Below are 23753 nucleotides of genomic sequence, written 5' to 3' on the forward strand. Positions count from 1 at the left end.
AATATGATAGGCTTGCCTGAAGAGGTGAGTTTTATATACTGATCTAGTACTGATCAGACACCTATTATGTACAGTACTGTATATACTGATCTAGTACTAAGCTCACACCCATCATATACTGATCTAGTACTGAGCTCACACCCATCATATACAGTATATACTGATCTAGTACTGAGCAGACACCCATTATGTACAGTATATACTGATCTAGTACTGAGCACACTCCCATTATGTACAGTACAGTACTGTATATACTGATCTAGTACTGAGCACACACCCATTATATACAGTATATACTGATCTATAACTGAGCACACACCCATTATGTACAGTACTGTATATACTGACCACACACCCATTATATACAGTATATACTTATCTAGTACTGAGCACACACCCATTATGTACAGTACTGTATATACTGATCTAGTACTGAGCACACACCCATTATATACAGTATATACTGCTCTAGTACTGAGCACACACCCAGTATGTACAGTACTGTATATACTGATCTAGTACTGAGCAGACACCCATTATGTACAGTATACTGTATACTGATCTAGTACTGAGCAAACACCCATTATGTACAGTACTGTATATACTGATCTAGTACTGAGCACACACCCATTATATACAGTATATACTTATCTAGCACTGAGCACACACCCATTATGTACAGTACTGTATATACTGATCTAGTACTGAGCACACACCCTTTATATACAGTATACTGCTCTATTACTGAGCACACACCCTTTATATACACTACTGTATATACTTATCTAGTACTGAGCACACACCCATTATATACAGTATATACTTATCTAGCACTGAGCACACACCCATTATGTACAGTACTGTATATACTGATCTAGTACTGAGCACACACCCTTTATATACAGTATACTGCTCTAGTACTGAGCACACGCCCTTTATGTACAGTACTGTATATACTGATCTAGTACTGAGCAGACACCCATTATATACAGTATACACTGATCTAGTACTGAGCACACACCCATTATATACAGTATACTGCTCTAGTACTGAGCACACACCCTTTATATACACTACTGTATATACTGATCTAGTACTGAGCAGACAAGCCATATACAAATGCATTATGGGACAGCACTGACAGAACACACTGTGGGGCACACAGTAACTAGTCCTCTCTTAGGGGCCACGCAGTGATTATAACCCCAAAAAGTGAGAAACTCACTTTGACTCTTTTATGTGTTGACCTCCCCCCCCCCCCCCGTCAACCTTTTGTTTGTGTCAACCTTTTCCTCGTCAACAGCTAATGACTGTCTGTCGAACCTATGATCCACACCAGCACTCTGAGACCCGACGTCTGTCTACCCCAGTACTGCTCGGCCCTTATGATAAAGACATGACTGTATAGCACACACCGGGCCTATAACATCAAGCTTAGCATTTACTACGGGAGGCCACATACAAGCTACAGTAGTGAACGAACGTCACCTGAAGGCGGAAAATAACATTACTGAATTTGCAACAGAAAGCAGCAGACAATAAGCCGGCATCGCATAGTACTTACTTTAGCTGTGAGTTTTGCCAGCAGCTCCTGTAAATCCATAATACCTTGCACGAGGCTCAGGAAATCACTGCAGGTCGGGCATGCTCGATAAGACAATAAAAACAGCGTAAAAACCTTGTATTAAACATGATAAAACTAGACAGCAGAAACAATTTACATGCAAATTAGGATATTAAGGGATAATGTACTAAAAATGTCTGTATCAGTAGCAATGAAATATCTTAAGCGCGGTACTGTATCTCGTACGGAGCACAAACAAATATGTATAACAATCCGTCAGGGAGGTGCTCCGAGCCAATCAGATACATTGTAACAGCCCAATAGATTCCTAAATCGCAAAACAATCGACTTCCATTAAGCATAGGCGCAACTGGGGGGTAGTCTGGGGGAGCGCCGGACCACCTATTCACCCAAAACATACTTTATTATTTTTATTACCCTTCAGCGATGGCTTCCGGTCATTCTGGTCATCGCATCGCACAGTACAAAAAGTATGTGCAGCACATAAGGTGCCCATACACTAGTAAGATGTATCTTTAGATCTGGCCGGTTGGAACAAAAACTTGGTTATGGATGAGTGACAGTTTGGCAGTTTTCCAGCATTTCCAAGCAAATGGTCAACTGTCATTTGCTCTCACCCATAACCATGTTTTTGTTCCAACCAGCCAGATCTGAAGATTAATCTGTGTGTGTATGGCCACCTATACTTTTTGTACTGCCTTCTTTTCGCATTGCACGCAAATCGCATGTGGCCGCACGGATGAAAAATCCTTCCATGTTTGCTCACCATCCAATGATTTTCCACCCGTTCGTTAATACAAGCCAGTCTAGAGTAACTTTTATTGCAGCCACAGATCACCGAATTCGGGGCGGGCGCTGAAGTCATGTGACGTCCCAAGCAGGAATAGACACGCCTGCATCTGCAGGAGTATGCAGTGGCGTAGCCACCGTGCGGCAAACCCTGCGGTGGCGGGGAGGCGCTGAGTAATGTGGGAGCCGGGGTCTGCGGGAACTATCTCGCGTTCGTGGCCGGGAGCCAGGACCTACTTTGTCTGCGTCCCGGCGCTCCTAGCCTCCTCCTAGCTCCTTATGACAAAATGTCCCTCAAAAAATGGCCGCCCCCTTACAGCAGACAGTATTTAGGATGCTAGAGGGGGCAGCAGCGGCCTCCTCTAGCATCTTTCAAAACAGTCTGCTGTAAGGGGGCGGCCATTTTTTGAGGGACATTTTGTCATAAGGACTCGGAGCCCGGAGGAGGCTAGGAGTGCAAAGTAGATCTGCGGTCCCCACTCCCGGCCACGAACGCAGACAGGTAAGACAGAGGGGAGAGAGGGGAGGGGAGACGGCAACATTTTGTGGCGGGGGCGCAAAATTTGGCGCTATGCCACTGGGAGTATGCCCAGTGTTTTTATGGGCTCCCCATAAAACTCTGGCTGTTCCCCTGCTTACACTCAATGCCCGCTACCCCTGGAGCAAACAGCCCGGCTAGTGCGGAAAGCAGTTTGCTCCTGGGGTCTTTGCATATTAGCATGCGCAAACCCGGACCAACGGGGACGTGCCAGAATCCGGCCCATTGTGAATGGATCTAAATCTGGCCCAAAGTGCCAGCCAATCAAATTCTGCTTTACATATTAAAACCTGTGTTTCAAAACCTGTTTTATCACTGTCCAAGCTTTAATAAACCCTTTAAAAGTGTAATTATAATAATTAGTGTATTTTCTTAAAACAATGTCTGCTCTCCTCTCTTTAAGACACAAAAGCAGAGCTGTAGATCACAGTCAGAGCCTCTCTAATAAAAGGGGGGCTGCAAAGGGGGTTTGTGAGCCAGCAGTGACTGCAGCAAATCTCTATGAAATGAGTGGAGAAAAATCTGGGTACTCTTTACCTAGCATGGCGCCCGCGATGTCCATCGCGGTCATCGGGTGTAAAAAATCGCGGGCATCGCATGCACTACAGTAACGGGTGCGACGCGACCGACGCGATGCCTGCGATTTCCCATAGGGATCAATGTAAAATTTTTGGTACTCTTTACTTAGAAGGGCGCCCATCTCGGCCATCTCGGGCATTGAATGCACTAAAAAATCAGGTGCGATGCGACAGACGAGATGCCCGAGATTTCCCATAGGGAACAATGTTAAATGTCTCAATTGACCCGATTTTCCTGTTCAATGCCTCAATTGACCCAATTTTTCCATAGGAAACAATGTTAAATGGGCCACAGAGGCCAAATAGGCACCCTGAAGTGAATAATGGCCACCCGAATTGTTAACGCCACCCCACGATCAACGTCAACCCGAAGCGTGGCGAGCGCAGCGAGCCCGCGAGGGGCGGCGGTACGCGTCCTACGACCTTTTCATACCCCCACTATCCACGTCGGCGTGGAGTTGTGAATAGAAAGTGTGGCGAGCGCAGCGAGCCACCGAGCCCGAAGCGTGGCGAGCGCAGCGAGCCCCGCGAGGGGACGCGGATACCTTCACAGGTATCCGCGTCCCCTCGCGGGCTTCACAGCTGTCCGCGTGCGCTCGCCACGCTTCGGGCTCGGTGGCTCACTGCGCTCGCCACACTTTCTATTCTCAACTCCACGCCGACGTGGATAGTGGGGGTATGAAAAGGTCGTAGGACGCGTACCGCCGCCCCTTGCGGGCTCGCTGCGCTCGCCACGCATCGGGTTGACGTTGATCGTGGGGTGGCGTTAACAATTCGGGTGGCCATTATACACTTCAGGGTGCCTATTTGGCCTCTGTGGCCCATTTAACATTGTTTCCTATGGAAAAATCGGGTCAATTGAGGCATTGAACAGGAAAATTGGGTCAATTGAGACATTTAACATTGTTCCCTATGGGAAATCTCGGGCATCTCGTCGGTTGATCGCACCCGATTTTTTAGTGCATTCAATGCCCGAGATTTTTTACTAACGATGCCCACGATCAAAATCGTGGGCGCCCTTCTAAGTAAAGAGTACCAAATTTTTCAATGGACGCGATTTTTCAGTTCAATGCCCGCGATTTTGCGGCGGTACGCGTCCTCCGACCTTTTCATACCCCCACTATCCACGTCGGCGTGGAGTTGAGAATAGAATAGTGTGGCGAGCGCAGCGAGCCACCGAGCCCGAAGCGTGGCGAGCGCAGCGAGCCCCGCGAGGGGACGCGGATACCTTCACAGGTAAACGCGTCCCTTCGCGGGCTTCACAGGTATCCGCGTCCCCTCGCTGCGCTCGCCACGCTTCGGGCTCGGTGCGCTCGCCACACTATTCTATTCTCAACTCCACACCGACGTGGATAGTGGGGGTATGAAAAGGTCGGAGGATGCGTACAGCCGCCCCTCGCGGGCTCGCTGCGCTCGCCACGCTTCGGGTTCGCGTTGATCGTGGGGTGTCGTTAACAATTGTGGGGGACATTTCACTGCTAAGGGTGCCTATTTGGGCTCTGTGGCCCATTTAACATTGTTTCCTATGGCAAAATCGCGGGCATTGAGGCATTGAATTGAAAAATCGCGTCCATTAAAAAATATAGCATTGATCCCTATGGGAAATCGCGGGCATCGCGTCGGTCCCGTCGCACCCGTTACTGTAGTGCATGCGATGGCCGCCGTGCTAGGTAAAGAGTACCAAAATCTGTCCTAGTTCAGAAGTCACCTTTCTCGGGGCCTCTTTGACCACTGGAGCCCCACTGCCAGTGCCTCCAATGTCTCTGAGAGAAATGCCACTACGTCTGGACACCCTACTCTGTGGTGCCACCAGCAGGAATATAATCACCAAGCCAGCAATGGGTCAAGTTTAAAACACAAATTGTTATGCATTAACACCATGCAGAAGATTTTTTATCACTCAGAGATTTATGGATGCCCAAGCCAATCAGAAGAGAAGTCTTCTGTATCCAACATGCATCCTGCAATGCGTTTTGTTACAGAGCTCTTCCTCAGGCAAACGCATAACTTAGATCTATTGCCGGCTCTGTTCTTTTTCCAGATAATAACATTCAGGGTAAGGTATTAAGACATCTATAAGCAGTGGAGACTGAATAAGTACTTTAAAGGCCAAGGTAGTCTGTACAACTGTTACGGCATGCATTACTTATTGCAACATCTGAATCCATCGTCAGCATATCATCATGTAATCAGCCGATTAAATATAAAGATACAATATGCTAAATAAAAACAAGTGTGGGTAAACACAGGCAAAGTACTTGGCACAGGAAACCTCTTACACACTCATGCCCCGAAGCCACACAATGTCACCAGCACGGTGCTGTACAGTATGGTATACTGGGAGAGCCTGTACTTACTGCGATTCAGATTGGGACACTGCATTATGTATCCGCTCGGCATAAATATCAGTTTCACATCTTGAATCACCCCCTTGGGGAAGAAAGATAACAGAGGGTTAGCTGCACATGCACACACATACAGGTGTATACATGGTGGCTACATACATACAGGTGAATACAAGGCTATACGCACATACATACAGGTGTATACATGGCTACATGCACATACATACAGGTGTATACAGGGCTACAAGCACACACATACAGGTGTATACATGGTGGCTACATACACACACATACAGGTGTATACATGGTGGCTACATACACACACATACAGGTGAATACAAGGCTACACGCACATAAATACAGGTGTATACATGGTGGCTACATACACATACATACAGGTGTATACATGGTGGCTACATACACACACATACAGGTGAATACAAGGCTACACGCACATACATACAGGTGTATACATGGTGGCTACATACACATACATACAGGTGAATACAAGGCTACACGCACATACATACAGGTGTATACATGGTGGCTACATACACATACATACAGGTGTATACATGGTGGCTACATACACATACATACAGGTGTATACATGGTGGCTACATACACACACATACAGGTGAATACAAGGCTACACGCACATACATACAGACATACATACATACATACAGGTGTATACATGGTGGCTACATACACATACATACAGGTGTATACATGGTGGCTACATACACATACATACAGGTGTAAACATGGTGGCTACATACACATACATACAGGTGAATACAAGGCTACACGCACACAAATACAGGTGTATACATGGTGGCTACGTACACATACATACAGGTGTATACAAGGCTACACGCACACAAATACAGGTGTATAAATGGCTACATGCAGATACATACAGGTGTATACATGGCTACATGCACACACATACAGGTGTATACATGGTGGCTACATGCACATACATACAGGTGAATACAAGGCTACACGCACATAAATACAGGTGTATAAATGGCTACACGCACATAAATACAGGTGTATACATGGCTACATGCACACACATACAGGTGTATACAGGGCTACAAGCACACACATATATGTGTATACATGGTGGCTACATGCACATACATACAGGTGTATACAGGGCTACATGCACATACATACAGGTGTATACAGGGCTACATGCACATACATACATACATACATACATAAAGGGGGCGCGATAGTAGTGCAAAACCTCACTGATTATAAGATTGAAATTGAGAGACAACTGTCTGATTCACGGACATATAGAGCGCTACCATCGGACCCTACCACACGATTTAAAAATGAATTGGATGGTTTGTTGCGGGAGGCCTGTTCTGAGGGTGTAATTAATGATTCTATTAAAAAATGTCTTACAGTTGATAAACCAATTAGGCCTTTACTGTACACTTTACCCAAAGTGCATAAGAGTCTGTCTTCTCCCCCTGGTCGGCCGATCATTTCGGCGAGGGGGTCCATCTTTCAGCCTATATCCATGTATCTAGACGGATATTTACAACCGATCATACAAGCTAAGGCGTCCTGTTTGAAAGATACAACGGCCCTTCTTACAGCCCTCCGGGACTTTACAGATTTACCCAGTGATTGCCTGTTATGCTCGGTTGATGTATGCAATTTGTATACTTGCATACCCCATAATGCCGGGCTAGAGGCGGTACGCAGAACCTTGACCAACAATCCCCTTTATGTAGGGCCTAATCTTGACTTTTTCATGAGACTGTTAGAGATGGTTTTAAGTAAAAATTATTTTTTCTATGATGGAGGTTTTTTTTTTTTTTTCTACAGACGGCCGGGGTTGCGATGGGATTGAATGTAGCCCCGGCCTACTCGAACATCTTTATGTTCCAAGTGGAACACGATTTACTGTTCTCTGATCCACAGATTTCAGAAAAGGTCTATGCCTATTTTAGGTATATAGATGATCTCCTTATATTTTGGAGAGGGTCAGAGAATGAAATCACCTCACTCATGGATAATCATAACATCTCTGACAGTCCTGTGAAATTTACTTACCAAACTAGCAGTACCACCGTCAATTATCTTGATGTAACCATTATTAAAGAAGGAAACAACTTATGTACCAAAATATTTCAAAAACCTACAGACAGAAACAATCTATTACTAGCATCAAGTGCGCATCCAAAAAATCTCAAACAAGCATTGCCATACAGTCAATTTCTAAGGGTATTAAGAATTACGAGTGACAGAGCAGAAGCCCTCAAAGCTTTAGACATCATGAGTGCCAAATTTCATGATCGAGGCTATGATAAAGTCATTGTACAAGAAATGAAGAACAGGGCGCTGAGGGTCTCACAGGCCCAACTGATGGGCAGAGACAGCCATAGTAGGGAAAAGAAAAAACTTAAACAGGCTAACACTTTTATCTGGCCCAATACTTACAACCATCAAACTCCTGCCCTGACGAAAAGAATTAAATCATTCTGGCCAGTCGTCAATTCAGACCCCCATCTTCATTTAATTAACACCAGACTCATGCCTGCCTACCGTAGAAACAAAAACCTCAGAAATTACCTGGTGCGTACAGATATTACTGATATGTCCAAAAAAGATAGAGGTACATTTTTAGGCACCCCTAAGAAAGGTTGCTTCCGTTGCCCCAATTGTACCACATGTGGCTTTATGCAGACAGGCAGTTCGTTTAATCATCCCTTCTCAGGAAGGAAGTTTAACATCAATTATAGACTGTCCTGTACCTCAAGATTCGTTGTTTACATTATAACTTGCCCGTGTGCATTGCAATATGTTGGCAAAACTGAACGGCAGTTTAAAGAGAGAATGGCATTACACCGTTCAGCTATAAAAGCAGCCATTCTCAAGGGGGATAGTGATCAGCCCCTAGCGAGACACTTTGCTAAGGCTAAACACAACATAACAGCAATAAGGTACATGATAATTGACCAGGTACCCCCATTGAAGAGGGGTGGCGATAGGAATATTCTGCTCCTACAAAGAGAATCTATGTGGATAGAAAAACTTGGCACCTTGGCCCCGAGAGGGCTCAATGAGTCACTTGGTTTACATTGTTTCCTTTAGGGCTTGCTAATGAACCCCTCCACACAGTAACATTGACTTTATGAGAACAGCTAGCAATGTTTAATATGTTTTAACCAGGAATGTATGCACTACTTAATTTGCAGCAAGATATATATATTTTTATAAACGTGTATTTGTGGTTGACATTATGTATTATTGGTCGGAACACGCGCCGATATGTCAGGGCTAATTCAATATTATGATATTTATAAGGATTCTTTTCAGATATATTCGGTTTTAAGTCGCAGACATATCAGGATTGACACAGGTCATCACTGATAGCGTGTCGACCAAAATGCACGATGTTCTTACCAATGAGTTAGCCAATAGTTGAAATGTATGCCTTAGGTCACTTATGCACTGCAGCACTTTAAAGATATTAGCACACTATTGTACATTGCACTATTCTAGAGATTTTAAAGACGTTTTTAAATATCTTTCACTTTTGTTTACAGCTGTTGCCAAGCAACAGTATCACGTGGTGTGGCTGACGTCAGAGCCGTGCGACCAGCTGATGGCTGGGACGAACGGAAGCAGCATCTCGTATGAGGGTCCATATTACTATATATGTTGGTAAGTTTTGCATTCTTTTGTTACACTGTTCTTGATAAAAGTGCACACAGCACTGAAACGTTGGACACAGACAGCCGTGTCATTGTCGTTATTCAGACTGAGAGTGCCGCCGTATACGCATGATTGACACATGTACCCGCCACACTGACGGGGATCTTTCGGAGGGCACCGGGCAAGCAACTTATCTGAGGCCATTGGAGTGCCGGCCAAACGTGGAGTACATACATACATACATACATACATACAGGGCTACATGCACATACATACATACATACATACATACATACATACATACAGGTGTATAAATGGCTACATGCACATACATACAAGTATCATTATGTGAGCTACAGAACATTGGGGAGAGATGACGGAGGACTCTATACGCCCCTATATGTGCAGGTGCTAGCGAGTACCGGGTTTATACAGGTCTGATGCTGAGAGTGTCACTTATAATACATACTGCAAGTGAGTACTACAGTACCTGCAACAGGGATGAACGGACCATGCAGGTGAGTGTAGCACACGTACCAGTGGCAAACGCAGGATTTTCAGAAGGGGGTTTCCAGAGGGGCGGAGCAAAGCAACGGAGATGGACACTTGGGTGACCCAGTATATGCCGGGTCAGTTAAAGTATTATAGATAGACCAAATGTATATAAATAATAATAATAATAATAAATAATAATAAAAATATATATATATATATATATATATATATATGTAGCAAGAATCCGGCACTCATAGGTAAATGGAAAATGATACAGCTTACTGTTAGCTGGGGTTGGGCTGCGGTGCCCTCCAATTGAAGTCCACAAGGGGCAGCAAATATAGAGGCAGAAAGAAGGTGGCACTCGTCAGGCTTGTAGAAAAAGGACCTTTTTCTACAAGCCTGACGAGTGCCGCCTTCTTCCTGCCTCTATATATATATATATATATATATATATATACACATATACATACATATACATATACATACATATACATACATATACATACATATATATACATACAGGGGCATCAACAGCAGTGAAGGCCCCTGGGAATAGCAATGTATTGGGGCCCCTACCGATCCTCCAGTGGTAGGGGTGGGGGAAGCTTTGATGTCCCGCGGGTGGTAGGGGGTATTATATCAGCCGCTCAGCATGTAGGGCCTGGATCAGTAATTTCCACTAATTACCCAATTACTGCACAGATGGTGGGAGATGGGGTGGGAGAAGGGGGCATTGGGCTGAATAAAGGGGCCCTGATACATAACTTCCAGGGTGGTAGAGGATGTTTAATATGCAGAGGAGGGGTGTATAGTGGAGTGGGCTTATTATGCATAATTTTGTGGTGGGAGGACAGCTTTCTTGAATGCAGATATCTCCAGTTCCCGGAAATAGATTTCTAAGATTTCAATGGAATTAAAAACTAGAGAATTCCACCTACCAAATGGTATTGGGGACTAGGGGATTAGAGTTCAGAAGTCAGAGCAATCTGCCAATGAGTGTATAAAACTACATACCAGGTGTGTGGAGCTGGAGCAGTAACCATCTGCTAGAAGGCTGATATCTATGGTTCTGGGAACAGTAGAGACAAGCTACTAGTGTCCTTCAAATGGGGAGAGTCCCAGCTTTTGGAGTATACCCTCAGAAAAACGCTAAGTCAGACAGAACCTGAAATATCTGACTGGGAAGAGCAATTAACAGGCTTGGATGGGGACCACTGCTTTGAAGTCAGATATCTCCGGTTCCCAAGGGACGATTTTTAAAATTCTTGTACCCATGGAAAGAGGGGACCCTCAGCTTTCAGCCTAGGGCCCTTAGACTCCTGGGAGGGGGGGTTCTGGGTACCCAGAACCCCCCCCCTGCGTGCGCTACTGCGTACAATGGGTGGGGTCGGGTCACCTGGTGAATACCATACATACACTGGGTGGGGTAACCTAGTGAGTACCACATGTACAATGGGTGGGGTTACCTATTGAATATCACACGTACAATGGGTGGGGTTACCTAGTGAATATCACACGTACAATGGGTGGGGCTATCTAGGGAATATCACACGTACAATGGGTGGGGTTGGGTCACCTAGTGAATGCCACATGTACAATGGGTGGGGTTACCTAGTGAATATCACACGTACTATACAATGGGTGGAGTTACCTAGGGAATATCAACTACTATAGACAACATAGTTAATAGACGCTATATACTGTAGAAAGCCTGGAGAATAAGAGGTTTTATAGATGGGATATGCCGATATTGGAATCCCGATTGCCTTATACTGCATGTTGGCCAAGCTAGTCTGCTAGAGTATAAAGTGCTTTGTGGGGTCAGCCCTGCAGCAGAGACTTTCCAATCATGGTTGCCAGATCCTCCCTTTATCTAGCGCACATATGCATTACACAGGTTCCTGACTGATTATCGGATGTGATGACAGTTGGGATAGCTGGGAGGTGCCAGATATCCTACCAACTGTCATTACATCCGGTGATCAGTCAGGAACCTGTATAGTTCATGTGTGTGCTTAATAAGGATCTGGTAACCCTGTTCCCAATGCACTGTGCTGGCCACGCCCACAAACACGTGATGTCACACGAGGGACGAGAACGCGTATAAGGCTGAGCGGATGCCCAGGCGGCACTAGTCAAGTCAAGTCAAGTTTATGGTCATTAGCAGAAGGAGAAACTCTCTCTGCAGACGAAATTGTATCATACATAAAATACCAATACAATAAAAGCAATATCCGCATATTACATCCCAAAAAAAAAATACATAAAACCAAACAACATTCAAGCATTCAATATACGTACTGCTGATGGTAGGAAACTATTGTGCAAACGGCTTGTACGTGCCCTCAGGGTTCTGAACTATTTTAGCGAGGGTAATTTCTCGAATGTACTAAAAAAGGGGTGGTTAGACTCGGCTAAAATATTTATAGTACGCTTTAAAGTTCAGGAATTATAGAGCTCCTGTATGGTTGGCAGCTGCCCTCCAATCATTTTGCCTGCGGCCTTTACAATACGTTCTAATTTCGAGTGTTCTCTAGCCGTGCAGTTGCCAAACCAAACAATGATACCAAAGGTCAAGATACTTTCGATCGAACATCTATAAAAATTTGTCATGGTGGGCCTGCTCACGCCAGCCGCTTTTAGCGGCCTAAAAAAAAGAGGGTACTTGTGTAGTTTCACGGCGCCAGCTTCGCTCGCCCACGTTGGGGGCTTGGTGACTCGCTACGCTCGCCACGCTATCTAAAATCAACTCCATGCCAACATGGATAGTGGGGGTATGAACTATCAATGTTGGCATGGAGTTAAGTTAGTTTTTATTTTGCCGAGCGTACAAACCGGAAGTAGCACGGCGCCATGAAACTACACAAGTACCAAAAAGAGACGCTGTTGGGATTTTTTTTATTTGAGTCGGAACGTTGCCAGGCCATGACAGATTAACTGATACCTGAAGACCCAGGAACTTGACTGACTCCATAATTTCTACATCTACCTCATTTATGCACACTGGTCTCTTCGGCACAGCTTGCTTTCTTCTGAAGTCAATCACTAATTCTTTGGTTTTTCCTTTGTTTAACACAAAATTATTTCCCTCACTCCAGGCTACCAGTCTCGCTATTTCTTTTCTATAGTGGGTTTCATCATCCTCACTGATCAACCCCACACAGATCAACCCCGTCTGCAGGGTGCATGCTTGAGCGGCACTGCTCCTTCTTACAGGGTGAAGGTGTTGCTCGCACCGCCTCCCTAAAGCCTTGTGTGGGGCTATATGATCCCATCATGCAGCAGTGTTGGCTTAGGGCTTACTATACAAAGACAATGGGCGGTATTCAATGTGAATACCTGCGAGGTGCAGCGAATCCTTTTTTGGATTCGCTGCACATTCGCCACGTTCCGGAGCCTCGCCGGCTCCGGTATTCAACGAGTCAGGGGCAGCGAGCCCCTGACTGGCGAATATGAGCTCCTGCGGCGATTGCCGCAGGGAGCCTGAGGACGGTGCCAGGCAGAGAGATGGTAGTCTCTCTGCCTAGCCCAGAACGTTTGTGGGGGTTAGGTGGGCTCCCCGGGTGCCAGGCAGCACAGGCTGCCCCCCGGGCAGTAGCGCACGTAGGGGGGGTTTCCGAGTACCCAGAACCCCCCCCAGGAGTCTAAGGGCCCTGGGCTGAAAGCTGAGGGTCCCCTCTTTCCATAGGTACAAGACTTTTAAAAATCGGCCCTTGGGAACCGGAGATATCTGACTTCAAAGCAGTGGTCCCCATCCAAGCCTGTTAATTGCTCTTCCCAGACAGATATTTCAGGTTCTGTCTGACTGAGAGTTTTTCTGAGGGTATATTCCAAAAGCTGGGACTCTCCCCCTTTGATGGACACTAGTAGCTTGTCTCTACTGTTCCCAGAACCAGAGATATAAGCCTTCCAGCAGCTGGTTACTGCTCCAGCTCCACACACCTGGTATGTAGTTTTATATACTCATTGGCAGATTACTCTGCCTACTGAACTCTGATCCACTAGTCCCCAATACCATTTGGTAGGTGGGATTCTCTAGTTTTTAATTCCATTAAAATCTAAGAATTTTTTTCTGGGAACTGGAGATATCTGCAGTCAAGCAAACTGTCCTCCCACCAGAAAATTTTATTATATTATTTATATACATTTGGTCTATCTATAATACTTTAACTGACCCGGCGTATACTGGGGCACCTAAGTGTCCATCTCTGTGCTTTGCTCCGCCCCTCTGGAAACCCCCTTCTGAAAATCCTGCGTTTGCCACTGCACCCGATAGTTACACACGATCGTAACTATCGGGTGCAGTGAATATATGAATATGTAATGAGCGGCTCGGCTCCGGCGCCCCCTGCTGGCTGCTGTGTAAAAAAAAAAATATATTATATTTTTTAAAATTAAATATATATTCATGTGCTTACAGCACATGAATAAAAGTAGCATGCCCCTCCTCAGAATAAAATTCCTGATTTTTTGACACCAAATGTAAAAAACAAAACACTTTATTTTAAAAGTTCACATTCCACTTCACCATAAAAAGATAGCGATTGCTACTCGGTGAATCATGGCGAAAAAAACCTTCAAATGTATTCGCCATGTGGTCATTGAATAGGGTGATTCACCGGTTTAGTCAGAAATTCGCCAAACAGCACAAATTCGCCATAAAAACATGGCGAATCAGGCTCATTGAATACCGCCCAATGACTGTGGGTGAGAAATCTTGCAGAGAGCAGGTAAGCTAGGAGGAGATGGGGACCTGATCCAATTAAGGGCATAGTTTATTGGATCACTTCTGTATTGTAATTCATCTGACTAGGTATCAAGTTTATCCCCACACACCCTACCAACTTGGAGATTGACACCAATAAAAACGACTGGACCTATAAAATATTAAACTAAGAAGACGAGTTCCTATATATTGAAGATCCAATTCACTGAAGTTCCAACCATAAGTATATGGCAATTAATAATTGATAAGAAAAGTCATGAACATTTAAACACCCCTGAAGAAGTCCTCTGGTATGAAATGCATAGGGGGCAATGAAATTCTGGGTACAAAGTGAACTCTAACAAGGTTGACCTCCTAAAGATGTTCAAGCAGTGTTTGTTGTGACCGATTGTGTGATTTTAAGGGAATATTAAATATTACCGCTCAACATGCATTTCAGTTTTTGATCATTGAAGCCAATGGGGCAGATGTATTAAGCCTTAACAAGAGTTACATGCGAGGGTGATAAGGAGAGATAAACATCCAGCCAATCACCTGCTAACTGCCATGTTACAGGCTGTGTTTGAAAAAAGTCAGTAAGGAGCTGATTGGCTGGACGTTTATCTCTCCTTATCACCCTTGCATTTATCTCTTGTTAAGGCTTAATACATCTGCCCCAATGGCTCATATGGGTTTTCTCTCACATCAGGACCCAGTATACAGTTATTTTGGTGGTTGGGGAACATAACAGAGATACAGTAGGAAGGAGGGAAAGCATGAAAGTATCTTAAGGGTTAAAAAAATTACTTATTATTAAATAAGCGCATTAAAAGGGACTGTGGTGGCAAATTAAATTGTAGCCTCAAAGACATTTGTACAGAATAACCTCAGACGTGACGATTATTCTGAAACAGTCTCATGGAAACATCAATGCAAAGAAACAGGTGAGAGCCTCCGATGTGTCGACACCTAATCTCCGCAGACAGAATAACCCAGGGGGCCGTGTTATTGGACACATAAGGTGAGGCACATGTTATCGCTGCCAGCTCCTGTCGCTGTAACGCGAGGCACAGGTTATCGCTGCCGGCTCCTGTCGCTGTAACGCGAGGCACATGTTATCGCTGCCAGCTCCTGTCGCTGTAACGCGAGGCACAGGTTATCGCTGCCGGCTCCTGTCGCTGTAACGCGAGGCACAGGTTATCACTGCCGGCTCCTGTAACGCGAGGCACAGGTTATCGCTGCCGGCTCCTGTCGCTGTAACGCGAGGCACAGGTTATCGCTGCCGGCTCCTGTTGCTGTAACGCGAGGCACAGGTTATCGCTGCCGGCTCCTGTCGCTGTAACGCGAGGCACAGGTTATCGCTGCCGGCTCCTGTTGCTGTAACGCGAGGCACAGGTTATCGCTGCCGGCTCCTGACGCTGTAATGCGAGGCACAGGTTATCGCTGCCGGCTCCTGTCGCTGTAACGCGAAGCATAGGTTATCGCTGCCGGCTCCTGTCGCTGTAACGCGAGGCACAGGTTATCGCTGCCGGCTCCTGTCGCTGTAACGCGAGGCACAGGTTATCGCTGCCGGCTCCTGTCGCTGTAACGCGAGGCACAGGTTATCGCATCCGGCTCCTGCCGCTGTAATGCGAGGCACAGGTTATCGCTGCCGGCTCCTGACGCTGTAACGCGAGGCACAGGTTATCGCTGCCGGCTCCTGACGCTGTAACGCGAGGCACAGGTTATCGCTGCCGGCTCCTGTCGTTGTAACGCGCGGCACAGGTTATCGCTGCCGGCTCCTGTCGCTGTAACGCGAGGCACAGGTTATCGCTGCCGGCTCCTGATGCTGTAACACGAGGCACAGGTTATCGCTGCTGGCTCCTGTCGCTGTAACGTGAGGCACAGGTTATCGCTGCCGGCTCCTGTCACTGTAACGCGAGGCACAGGTTATCGCTGCTGGCTCCTGTCGCTGTAACGCGAGGCACAGGTTATCGCTGCCGGCTCCTGATGCTGTAACACGAGGCACAGGTTATCGCTGCTGGCTCCTGTCGCTGTAACGTGAGGCACAGGTTATCGCTGCCGGCTCCTGTCGCTGTAACGCGAGGCTCCCTGCAAACAAACAAATTCCCCGAAATTGCAAACTGTTTGTGCAATTAAATCGCAAAATGTTACTCTCCAGGGGCCTCTGTCCTGGTATTTGCAGCTGGATAAAATGCTCATCACAGTAATCATTTAGCTCACATCTTTGCAGGGAGGTCTGGGAGAATATAAGCTACTGGGGAAGTTTAGCGCTGGTGGAACGGCGTGATACAGTAGCCAGCGATTGGCAGCGTAAGTGAATCCCTACCGTTGGGCAGCGTAAGTGAATCCCTACCTTCAGTGGCATAAGTTCATCCCAGTTGCCCAGAGGCAAGATAAATATTGATATCCCCCCTCCCACACACCACCTTATATAAATGTATGTATGCATGTATGTGTATATATATATATATATATATATATATAAATGTATGTATGTATGTGTATATATATATATATATATATATATATATATATATATATATATATATATATATATATATATATATATATATATATATATATGTGTGTGTAATGGATATCATGTTTAGAATAAGAATGTGTGACGTCTAAGTTCCTGCTAGGAGGGGGAGTCAGCCACAGAAGCGATTTCGGTGGCCTTCAATTAACGGATTCAAACTTGCAGGGGAGGAAAGGTGCCCTCTTGGGAGCAGGAGCCCAGCAGCAGATTACTCCATTGCCTCCCACAGTAACGCCTCTGACACTTGTTTTCTACTAGCAGATGGAACAGACTACAATATACTCGAGTGTTCAGACTGCTGTTTAAGTGACTCTAATTAATACAGTTTCACGGTTTAAGCCACGGTAATATGTGACAATAAAATGATGGAGTGTAATGGTAATATATACTTCTTGTTATAAGTGCATGGCATAATGGTTATATTGTTACACTGCACATGGGGAATACTTAGCAGCACTCTCTCTGCAGAACGGATCAGTGTTTAGAAAAGGTTTATATTCTGTAATTACCCTGATATGTGCAATATTTGGTTCTGTAGGTGTTCATCGTATTTACCACACAGGACTCTGGGCCGGATACAGATACATGTGCAATAGGGATTTTAATGGAGTTATGCGATTATCGGTCATTTGACGCCCGCGCCATGGTCACACTGCGCACGCACCAAGATCCTGTAATTCAGCGATGATGCCGGCAGTCAGTATTTTGTTGCAAAGTGACTGACAGTCAGGGACCATTTGGGCAAAGTAATAGGTGGGAGGCTGTCGGCCTACAGCTGTGACCCTGTACGCAGGAGACATTGCGTACCTCCCACACTGATCCACTACAGAGCACATGAAAATGGATGGCGGGCACATGCGCAGTCCCCCACACACACCGTTACTGACTCTGACCGCCAAAGCACTGGGTAAGCCCTCAGCGTGGTGAAAATAGGGGCGTGGCTCAGAGGGTTGGCATTCCTTGTGAGGACACGCCCTCTTGCTGCTAAGCTACACCCATAACGGTCCCAACCTGAACGCCTCAAACATTGTAGAGTATGATGGAGTCTGTGGGTGGTATTCAATTGTTTTATAATGCCCCATATCCCATCTAAAGTGACGGGAGATTGTGTGGCAATATTAATTGATCTATTTTTTTTTTGCTCATATCACGCTCATCATGGTCAGGATTAGCTGTGCATTTCTGCATTTCAGACCACCACCCCCGGGGATAGCGATTTGAAATGCTTGTGAAAAACAATTGAATACCGCCTAGTGTCTTCATTTCTGCGATCATCCTGTGTGACCACATGGTTACTTGGGAGTCACCGCCGCACCTCGTACCAGTTGTATACATCTGCGAGGCACCGGGGGCTACTGAATGCATTTTCCAGGCAGCAGCAGCGTATAATCACCCACCCACTGCGTTCGGGATTGCAGCTGTGAATGCATTAGTGTGCATCACTGAACCCGGCATCTTGCCAAGGCTAGCCCGTCCTATCCCATTGTGTGAAGTGTAACAGCTAACAGGTCACTGTTGTGCATGTAGAGTCAGCCACTGCATATGTTGCATTTACATATAAATGAAACGCCGTCCTAGTTATCAAGTTGGAGACTGCGCGGTTAATGAACCACCCACAGTTCTTCTACCTCTTAAAGATTCTACCAAGGACTTGACCCCTAGCGGGTCCTCTGTGGCCTGTTACCTACAAGGTATATACAGTGAAGAGGTCCTCATTGACAATTGCTTTTCTTATCATTGATCGACTGACTAATCCTATCACATGGCTGAAATACTGTAGAAGTTATTCTGCATGTCCAATAATACAAGCAGGATTATATCCAGGGCTGGGGAAGGAATCATGTATACATAAACCCGCAATCATAGATCTTTAATATAATTTTTCAGGCATCTAGGAAGGGAATGGCGCATCAAACAGGCAGCCACTGTAATTAAATATATGGACATAAATAAACCAGAGTCTTAGAACCTGTGTTTTTTTTTTTTTAGGCTGCTTTTAATGTAAGTGGCTGGAAATTGCTGCCTATTTTCATAGTTGTTTGATTCTCGACTCCGTAATGTTTTCTTGTGGGGGTCGGTGCTGCTGTTTGCCAAACGCTGCCACAGAACAAAGGCAGCGAAGACATTTCATCTCCTACTGAAGCGTCTACACTTTTGTTAACAGATTCCGCCTTCTTTTATGATAGCGAGATAAAATAGATTGGAAATAAGCAGAAAACAAAACAGCATCTTAGTACGGTATTGTGGAGGAAAGAACAAGCGCCGGGGACCCAATAAATTGCCCGGTCTTTTAGGCGATAAGAAATTTATGTCTGAAAGACAAAGATTTCTTGTGTTTCGCTAACTGCTACGACGTTCTGGCTGAGTCCTGATTACACTATGGAGAACAGAAGCCGTCTGCTCGGTGCTAAAACACTAAAGGAAATGTCTTTGATCACGCAGGGAGGTCCCGCTGTGGGTAGAAGTACCTCGTGGGGGGTCTGATCGTTATCGCTACAGCGATATCTGGCTACAGACGTTGGAAATAGTGGGCTAAAAAAGGCGGATGTTTGTTCTAGAACTTTCTGCCCCCAGATACCATACAGCAAGGAAAAGCTCTGTGTATGTCGGCACAAACACCGGAAATTTTTATTTACTTTATGTTCATGATTGTTGTTGCACCGCATTAAAAAGCTAACACAGTAGAATTTTAGCTATTTAAAAGTCGTTAAGTAAGACAAATGTTGTAGCAGCCAATCAGCTTCCAACTGTCATCTTTCAAACACGACAGGAGCCGATTGGCTGGAGCTTTATCATAAGCAGTGAGTTGTAAATAGCTAAAATGCATTTTAAATGGGCCCCACAACACAATTACAAAAGAAAATGAAGAAAGAAAAAAAAAAGTAAATTAGTTACATAATCTACAAAAAAAAAAAAAAAGACAACTCAGAAGGGCATCAGTTATGTCAATCATTCCTGACCCCTTCCCTGATTGGACCCCTGTACTGCGTCACCCACATCAGACTGTCCAGTCACAGCTCCCCCTCCAGGATTGGCATACCATTGACGGTAGGAGGTGGTCTCTCTCCCTCCCCTCCCACCAGAGCCAGATTAAGGTATAAATGGGCCTGGAGCTGAAAATTATTGAGGGCCTATTATGTGCAATAATAGGGGTTGTGGCTAGCACCTAATAATGTGGGGGGGCGTGACCAGTGTTCTGGTTGGGTGGTCTCTAATTGTGTAAATACTTTCAACTAATTATATATGCCTGGAAAAGGATGGGGGCTGGCATAGGAAAAATGCAGGGAGATATCATGGTAGGTGCCCTCCAAAGACGCCGATGTCCTAAGATACTTGCGGGGTGAGGCGGCACTCGAGTCATAAAAAAAATACTGAAAGCCAAAACTTGGTAGACAACATTTCAGCACCTTTTATGTGGTCACCTAAGTTTACCAAACCATCATAGGCGAATCTAGGGGGTGGTCCGGGAGGTTAAACCGTTTTTTTCATTCCTTAAATGTAATTTCATGACTGTTTATGTTCTTTGAGGGCAGATTTCTCTGGAACCAAACAGCCCAGTTTCACGGGACCAAAATCATTCGAAACCAACTCAAAAGTTCTTCAATATGATACTGATTTCATGTAAATGGGTCAGTTGGTTCCGAAGATATAGCTGGTTGGTTAAAGGGGGGTAGGGAGAGGGGAGTGGTTGTCTCTCCCCCTCACACCAGAAAAAGCAGGGACTAGGCTGGTGTATAAGGGGTCAGCCTGGGAATGTCCCTGCATGATCCTGGGACCATATTCCCGGGTAAATCTCTGCATTTTCTGTTGTTAAAGGGGTATTATTTCAAATAGCCGTGACCTGCAGTGCTCTGAATACAGCCGGGCAGCCCCCTGCTCTCTGCCCAGCTGTCAATGACTGTCACCCCTGCAGCTTCCGCTCCAATTCTTCTCCCCACTTTCCCCTCAGCCCGCCCCCCCTTTAATCATGTGGTGCCGGCGCCCGGCGTGCTCCCCCGACGTCACGCACAACAATAGCACGCATAATATTTCAAATGTCCACTCGGCTAGAGGGGACACTAGGAGGGGAGTGGGAGCGTGCTCTGCGCTGCGCTCTGCTCCTGCTCCTCTCCCCATAGAAACAGCTGCACCGCTCTCCATCTCTCCCTGCAGCAGCAGCGAAGGCTCATATAAAAATTTACAGTAAGTGGCACTTTTGCGGGCATTGCTTAAGGGACGCTACAAGTGGCGGTATGTGGGGGCATTACGCATAATGTGTGGCGTAATGGGTACTATGGTTTGCGGCATCATGTGTAATGGGTACTATGGTGTGCGGCATCATGTGTAATGGGTACTATGGTGTGCGGCATCAAGTGTAATGGGTACTATGGTGCCATCAAGCAAGAACCCCCTAGCAATGAGCACGTAGGTAAGCAGCACTTATGCGGCAAATATGTAATGGGCATTACGGTTTGTTATATAGTATGTAATGGACATCATGATGTGTGGCACAATGTGTAATGGGCATTATGGTGTGTGGCCTTATGTGTAATTGGCATTACGGCGTGTGGCTTTATGTGTAATGGGTATTACGGAGTTTGCTAAAATGTGTAATCAGCATTACTGTGTATAGTCTAAAGCAGTGGTAGCCAACCCTAGCCCTCGAGAACTACAAACAGTTTACATTTTCCAGACAACCTAGTTGCTGCACAGCTGCACTCATTAATCACTGACACATTTTAAAAGATCCACAGATGGAGCTAATTAGCTCACTTGTGATTCTGGGAGGAGACCTGCAAAACATGCACTGTTGGTAGCTCTCGAGGACTAGGGTTGGCTACCCCAGGTCTAAAGTGTATACCACACCCCTTTTTGTGATACCACGCCTCCTTCCCATGAGGCCACGCCCCTTTTACGCCGCGCAAGGGTCCCCCTACTGTTATGTCTAGATCTGGGACCATCCATTACCATAATTTTAAGATTCGCCTATGCAAACCATATACCCCTTATACAAATCATGCAACACAATAGTTACCCCCTTGATTGAGTCAAAATTCACATTATGCCACACAGATTAAGGCAAAATTCACATTTTTCCACATGGATTGAGCCAAAATACACACTATACCAAACGTATTGAGCAATAATGCGCAATATGCTTCACAAACAGGGACATTGCGCGCACATAAAAAATTTACACCCAGTGCCCATTACATGTCAAGCCACACACTATAATGGTCCAGACGAAGCTCTTCAGCGAAGCGTGCGCTGACCACACACCTCGTGTGTGAACCCCAATGTCCTCCTTCCTCGTGAAAAGTATTTTGATCTGTTAGATAGGGTGTAGCGTGTGGTGCCCTTCGGCGTTCCGGAGCTCTCCTAACGGAGGCGCGGTGCACGACGCCTGCAAACTGCGTCCTCTGCGTGACCGACTTGAGGCTGACAACCGGCAGCAGAGTACCGCCCGCAGCAGCCCTCAGTGTAGGAGACTGCCGAATACTAATGGGACAGTACCTGCCTCACGGACCTCATACTGGTGACTGCAGCATATCGGCACTGGAGGGCCTGACAGCAAGTAGGATACAGACTAGCAAGTGTTAATTTACCTAACACAGGCCTTGACTCTATACTGATCTCTAAAAATATCAGCCTGTACCCACAAATAAGCTTATAAGTTGAGCCACTGTATTGGTGGTCCTCTAAGGTATATCCTATTAGGGTAAACAGCTGAGGAATTCTTCCTCCACAAATATAGAAATTGTCGCCACCACGAACAACCATCTGTGACATCATAATTAATCAATAAAGAGGAACATTTGAAATTGGGGTCCCACATTGTAGGGATAGTTATATACCATTTTAATCATAAGTCTGTGTCTTTAAGTGTAATGTTTGTGTCTTATTTGGCTTTTTAATATGTTCGAATAATAAAGGTTATATTTTATCTTGAAATCCTCCGGTGCGCCACACAGAGACATTCTCTCTATCCCCCTTTTTTCTGTGTTACAATCCATGTCCAGTGGCAGCACACCCTCTCCAAAATAAAAATTAAGAGATACCACCTATTAAGGGTCCTATCTACATAATAACTTGAAGTACCTTCCTGTGCGACTTTTTTTTTTTTTTTTTGTACATACACCATAATGTCCATTACGTATTATGCCAAACACCATAATGCCTATTAAAAATTATGCTACATAAGTGCTGCAGACCTACATGCTCATTGCCAGGGGTTCCATGCTCGTTGCCATGTGGGATTACATTCTCATTGTCAATAGGGAATACATGCTCGTGGTAACTGGTGGACAGCTGTCCGGCAGAAAGGACAGCCATTGACAGCCGGGCAGAGAGAGGGAGGCTGCCTGGCTGTATTCAGAGCACTGCAGGTCTCATCTATTTGAATTAATACCCCTTTCACACCAGAAAATGGAGGGAATTACCCGGGAATATGGCCCCAGGATCAGGCAGGGACATTCCTCAGTTGGCCCCTTTTACACCAGCCTAGTTCCT

The 23753-nt window shown here is 45.6% G+C and overlaps 1 protein-coding gene across 7 annotated transcripts in view; it reads right to left on the bottom strand.

Moving 5' to 3' along the window:
* NELL1 (neural EGFL like 1) overlaps positions 1 to 23753 on the bottom strand; it is a 558514-nt gene that overhangs the window by 374657 nt on the left and 160104 nt on the right. For all 7 annotated transcript variants that reach the window (XM_083164040.1, XM_083164038.1, XM_083164037.1 and 4 more), the window contains exons 6-7: positions 5848 to 5920; positions 1565 to 1647 (exon numbers count right to left, since the gene is read on the bottom strand). In XM_083164040.1, coding sequence (XP_083020166.1) covers positions 1565 to 1647; positions 5848 to 5920 — 156 coding nt within the window. The remainder of the gene's footprint in view (positions 1 to 1564; positions 1648 to 5847; positions 5921 to 23753) is intronic.

The sequence above is a fragment of the Crinia signifera genome, chromosome 11 (genome assembly GCF_055691185.1).
Source record: "Crinia signifera chromosome 11, ASM5569118v1, whole genome shotgun sequence".
Lineage (NCBI taxonomy): Eukaryota > Metazoa > Chordata > Amphibia > Anura > Myobatrachidae > Crinia > Crinia signifera.